Source organism: Macadamia integrifolia, chromosome 11, assembly GCF_013358625.1.
Source record: "Macadamia integrifolia cultivar HAES 741 chromosome 11, SCU_Mint_v3, whole genome shotgun sequence".
Taxonomy (NCBI): domain Eukaryota; kingdom Viridiplantae; phylum Streptophyta; class Magnoliopsida; order Proteales; family Proteaceae; genus Macadamia; species Macadamia integrifolia.
In genome coordinates, this window is record NC_056567.1 from 13159907 (window position 1) to 13166148 (window position 6242).

The window sequence follows — 6242 nt, forward strand, 5'->3', positions numbered from 1 at the left end:
AGTTTTATCAAACGCTTTTTACTCTGTTTCTGCCGTTTCTGGAAACAGAAACGGCAGAAACACGTTTCTAGAAACGTTATCAAACGGGCCCTAAGAAAGCAATGAGGTAGCACACCAAATGATGTAATGGACGTATTAAAGTTGAATACTACCTCCGAGTTGCTGGCCAAATAATGAGTTTAAATGAGTCAACATCCATAAATTGACCATTTAGCTGCTTATGATACACACATCCAATTCTCTTGAACACTCTTACCTCTTCCATTTTTTAAAAATAAGTAAATAAGAAATTCTCATGGGTATAGGAAACTCAAAGCTTTATTTATTGATTAGTTTCTTGTGATCAGAGTGGTGAACTAGAAGATTACTACTCGCTTAGTTGATTGGTGCCTTGCCCATCAAATGTAAACTCTCAAAAGGTCTAACTTGTTTGTAAACAATTTAACTTCAAATTATGTTAATTTGAAGAATCGTCCAAGAAAAAAATTTGCATACCCATGTAAACTTTATCACTTTGAATTTTAAAACATAAAATATAAAAATATTTAAATAAATATAAGATCAATATGTTAGTTTCCCATTATAAGTACTAATGAAGCTAGCTTTCATCCACATCATCCACAAGATTTTCAAGGGATAAAATAATTTGAAGCTACTTAAATCTTACCACATACTCTCATAAATGCTAAGTTGGATTCTCTGAGAGTCTACCTCATCCATTAAAAACTTGGATGTTGAACCATGGATATGAGATAGAGAGAGGGGTCACACACTCACAGCTCATTAACGTTAGCAAAGCAGAGCAATGATAGTGATCCAGAGAGGTCACCATTAAGAATCATGAAGCAGAGAAATAAATGTTATGTTGGAAAATGTACACACAACGTCACAAAACAAATCACTCTCCTCCCCCCCTAAGGCCCCAATTCATGGTTCTCTCTGGGCACAACGTCTATCTTCTTGGGTTTTCCCACCCACTCACCTCTTACATTGCACACAAATTGACTTTTGACCAAACCCATTACTCACTTCCTACTTCTCTCTAAGAATCTGTACATGTAGAGAGAGAATGTCCACACGAGTGAAGTACACGTGCCAACATCTAGAACTCAGATGTGATTTTGCCCGTGGTTTCCGAGGGCAGAGTACCATGGGATGAACTTGATGAAACCGGTGTCGTCTTAATAGAGAAGATCCCATTCCAGATCTCTGAGAAAGCTCGGACGATGATCTCATGGTGATATGGAGAATTCAACTGCAAGAAACAATCGAGAAGATCCCTCAAATCCTCTCTACTGTAAATCTCTTTCTCTAAAATCATCTGAAGCATCGATTGCCGGAAATCGAGATAGGGATCGTCGGAATCCTTCACCACAGCCACACTCTCACTGATTCGCCCGAACCCTTTAACCATATTTGAGTCATCTGAGAAATTCGTTGTAGGTTTTGTATCGTAATGGGCTGCTTCTTGTTCTGCTTCTGAATGGGTGGGAGGTGTAGTACTGTCGAGATAGTGAGAGAAGGAGGCGGTGGTATTGGTAATGGTATTGGTAGTGGTGGTGGTGGTTTCATCGTCGTAGGAGGAGGTGGTGGTGGAGGAAGAAGCATGGACATTGGGTTTCTGGTGATGATGAGAAGAAGGTGTTTTAGCCTTAGGCCTTGGCCTGAACACATCAGCGAGCTTTGGCCTCCGACAGCCACACCCTATCTTCACTACTACTGTGTTCCGAATGATATTCTTTTTCCTGTTGGATTTGGAAGAGGAAGACATTGCCAGAGAGAGAAAGAGAGAAAGAGAGAGAGAGTTGGGTTGTTTGTCTCTGCCTCTGTGCTCTGTCATTGAGAGGAAGGAAAGCTTTATAGCGTATTTTGAGTAAATTGACTTGCCCGGAGGGAGGGATAGGGTTCTATAAATTGGAGGAAAGTGAATCAATTGCACATGTGAACACAAAGACATGGTGGGGCCCTTTCTTGCCTCTCTCATAAGCTTTATTTATGGATTTATGTTTTGAGAATTTTGTTTTCACCATATCCACACAATCCCTAATTCATTATAACCATCTAAATAATCCATGGATGGATTGATAAAGATTTCTTTACTAAAGAGTTAAAAACAGTGTTGATCTCCTTAAGAATACAATGAAAAAAAACAAACTCTAAAATATAATGACATATGTAAAACATCATCCATGATAGGCTGAATCGGTAACAGAATGTGTCATATGCTTAAGTTGGATTAAATTAAAACTTGACATATGAACAATAAATCGCATGGTATTTCTGTCCACAAAATTTTAATCCCTATCTTTTATTATACCATGTGTCAAAATAGATACATTGCTAGAAAAAACAAATGTCATCAACATTGATCAATGGATATTCATTCTGTTTTTTTTTTCTTTTTTGTTAAATAATCGTATTTAAATTTAGAAGTTATATTTTACTTTCATTGGGCCCCATGCTGGTAAAAAAAAAAAAAGAGTGGGTGGATGGAATGGAATACCTTGATGGATATTTCTTAAAGCTCTGTTTGGTAGCCAGGAGAATAAATGGAAAGAAAAAAGAATATAGAAAAGAAATGAAATTGTAAAAAGAAACAAAATATATGTTTAACTACCATTAGAAGAAAAGAAAGAAAAGTTTTTGTATTTTCTTATGTTTATTTTTTATTTTTATTTTTTTTTAAATATAGTAAAAGAAAACTTCATCATTCCTAATGTGAATTTTGAAATAAAATAAAAAATTTGAATCTTCCTTTAGTTTAAGAGAATCAAGACATGCCAAATATAAAGAGAAATTTTTATTTTTTAAATCAAGAAAAAAAATACAAACAAAGCCTAAAAAAAGGATATTCTTGACAGGACCAAGGACCCATCCATGTGGATTCTTCAATTTTTATTTTATTTTTGATAAACTTTTATTCTTCTGGGACGGGCGTGGAGATCTATCATGCAACATCAATTAAGTCGCACGGAACGCACATGGTCAGCGAGGATAAAGAGTGTGGATAAAGGATCCACAGAGTCAGGATTTGAGTGGGGTACTAGGAAACATCCCACACTGTCAACATGGGGATCGTTTTCTCAAAAAGAAATCTCAAATTTCGTAAATTTGAGGGCTGAAAGCATTGCTAATAAAAATGTCCCAATGGATTGGTATTGGTACCATGTATGTAATTAGCGTCGTTGTCTTTGCTAGTTGTATCGTTAATCCCTACCTTCCTCATAATAATTATACCGTATTGACTCTTTTCCTAAGTATTTATAGTTTGAAATCAATTATTCTATCTATGCCCTCAAATATAGGTACTCACTCATCTGTTTATGTACGGTGGAAATGAAATAATGGACACTCTTGGCCAACTATTGGTTACCCTTAAATAGAAAATATATATATATATATATATATATAAAAGAGTACAGTCAAGAATCATGTCCTTAACCCCAAGAAGAGTTGGTCCATTGGTGAGTCAAAGTGGGTAAAGTAGGGGGTGTCAATCGGTCGGGTCTAGCGGGTTATACCTTTGTATCATGATCTACTTATTAAAAGAATGCATTGAATTCGATCAGTCTCATATCGAACTTTATCAAGTTTCAAGCTTTAACCGGGCTTTTCTTAATTCAGTCTTAAACATGGTAATGTACCAATATAGATATTAAATCATCAACAATTTATAAAAGATATTACACTTTTTTTTTAACCAAGGTGTCCAGGCCAACTTACGCGCATCTCGACTAATCATCGGGGAAACTAGCGCAGTAACCCACCTCCAAGGTCTCCACTTAAATCGCAGATGCACAAATGAGTAATCGAACCTGGGGACCGTGTGCTTATCCATATAATCTCCAGTTCACTCTAACCATCTGGGCAATCCACGGATGGGTAAAAAGGATATTACACTTAATTACATATAAACTGTTTGGATAAAAGTGTCAGGCTGATTCGAGTTTCTAAATTGGACAGGCCGATTGGCGGTCCGTCGGGCTTACCCTTTGCATCATGTACCACCTGTTTATAAACAAGCTAGGCTCAGGCCAGATACGTTTAATAATCGATGCATATCTAATTGATTGGTCAAATCCGTGCTAGCTTAAGATTGACACCCCTAGGGTAAAGCACCTCAAGAAACGTTTTACCTGGGTTTGAATCTTTGGGCACCACCCTTATTTCTTTTTTAGGGTTCTCATGCTCTTCATAGTGGAAATGGTTTATAAGGGTCTGAAGGAACTATTTCCCATTTCAAAACATGTGGGAACACCTTCGTTATAAATAATAAGAAAGAAATTTAAAAAAAAAAAAAAATACATCATATCCTTGGTTTTGCTAGCTAATGCCATTTAGAAGCAACCCAACCCTACTGCGTTTCACGATTAACACCAATCCTTAAAGCAGTTGCATGGTTTGAACAATGGGCTGGCCCTTAAAGGAAGTTACCTTTAGAAAGTCAACCACCTATCAGTCAACAAGCATATATCTCTACCCTAGAAATTTACTTTTGACACGTTAATCCTTCACAAAAACTTGAAATTATCCCAATAAACACATGGTTGATAAATAACCAAATTGATCAAGATCCCCTCTTCCCTGAAACTTTTTTATCTTTTATGACTCTTTCCTAGACGGTTGAAGCACTAAAAATTCTAACATAAGCCTTTAGAAAAATAAACTAACAAAGTAATCATCACTCCTTAACAGTTCCATGACTAGGGGTGTCAACGGTCCGGGTTGGTGCGGTTTCGGTCCGGTTCCACCGGTTTCAGTGTGACTTTGGAAGTGACCGAAACCGACCCATTAAGGATTTATCGGTTTCGGTCCGGTGTCGGCTTCGGTGCGGTTTGGGTTCGGGTTGGTACCGGTTTGGCTTTATTAGGTTCATTTTGGTTTGGATCGGTTTTTTAAACCGGTATGAAGCCATTAGGAAACAACCAAATGATGAACTGTTGAACTTCGGTTTCTTAAATCGATTTGTAACCGGGTTGTTTTTGGTTTTTGGTCTAGTTTGGATTCGAATTTCCATACAAATGTATACAAAAATATGCAAATTTTGATTTTTTTTAATGAATTTTGGAGTGTTTCGGTTTCTTACCGGTTTGGTTTCGGTTTCGGTCCGGGTTTTGAGCCGGTTTCGGTTTGGTTTCGGGTTCATCCGGTTTTCGGTGCGGTTCGGTTTGGTTTTGGGGTTGGAATACTTGAAACCGAACCGAACCAATAAGGCTTCGGTTCGGTTCGGTCCGGGTTGTTATCGGTTCGGTCCGGCCGGTTTTACCGGTTCGGTTTAGGAATTGACACCCCTACATGGAAGTGGGGTAACATAGTGATGAATTGAGTTTTAAGCTCATAATTGTTCCCTGTGGCAGGCTGGCAGCTGGTAATCTAATACAAGAAGGTTGAACTGCCCTGGCTGGGTAGAATCTATCCTTTAAAGTAGGCTTAGGTTGTTCTGCCATTCTTAAAATAGGTACTCTTACTAAACGATTGGTAGAATCACGGGTCCACACACTCATGCAACAGAAAACTATCCACAACTAGAGTAAGACAAACACAAAAGAATGGAAAGAATTTTTTTTTTTTGGCTTTTTGGGAGCTTACCGACAGGGATCCGGGGTTGCTCAGGTCAATTCCTGAGGTACTGCTACAGGGCGAAACCTGTCGTTATCATACTGTGAGGCATGACGACCTCCACTGATACAACTATTATTGTAAGTTGATCTTCTCAGGAATTCAATAAAAGAAAAGAAAAAAACAAAACAAAGCAAATAAAACACTCCGATTTTCCAGAAGAAAGAGAAAAATAACATGGAACTGTCTCCCCGGCAATGGCGCCAAAAACTTGTTTGAGATTTTAAATGTAACCGCAAGCGTACGGATCAGTGTTGCTACGGGTCTAACATAGGGAGAACAACCACTTTATTTTTTTTCTTTTAATAATGCGAAAGTGAACTCATTAATGGTTGTGATCTAATTCTAATTACTGTCCTAAACATATGTATCTAAAATAATGTCCTAACCATTCGTCATCTAAGAATTTAAAGACGCAAGCCACGCAATTAAAATTAAATAAATAAATAACTAAAAATAAACAACCCACGCAATTAAAAAAAATAAATAAATAAAGGAAAAAAAATGCTGAAATAAAAATAAAGTAAAAGAAAGGGGATAAAGCTAGAGAGAGACTCACAAGTAGGTTTCTCTACTTAGCCCGAGGGATGCATCATAATATGAGCTTCCCTACTTGACGAGAG

General features: G+C 37.4%; 1 protein-coding gene across 1 annotated transcript; it reads right to left on the reverse strand.

Annotated features, from left to right (window-relative positions):
- Nucleotides 1–833: 833 nt before the first annotated feature.
- On the reverse strand, nucleotides 834–1873 carry LOC122094146 (transcription repressor OFP8-like). The gene has a single exon (XM_042664843.1). The coding sequence runs from the start codon at nucleotides 1838–1840 to the stop codon at nucleotides 1103–1105; it is 738 nt and encodes a 245-aa protein (XP_042520777.1). The 5' UTR covers nucleotides 1841–1873; the 3' UTR covers nucleotides 834–1102.
- Between the last annotated feature and the right edge of the window lie 4369 nt (nucleotides 1874–6242).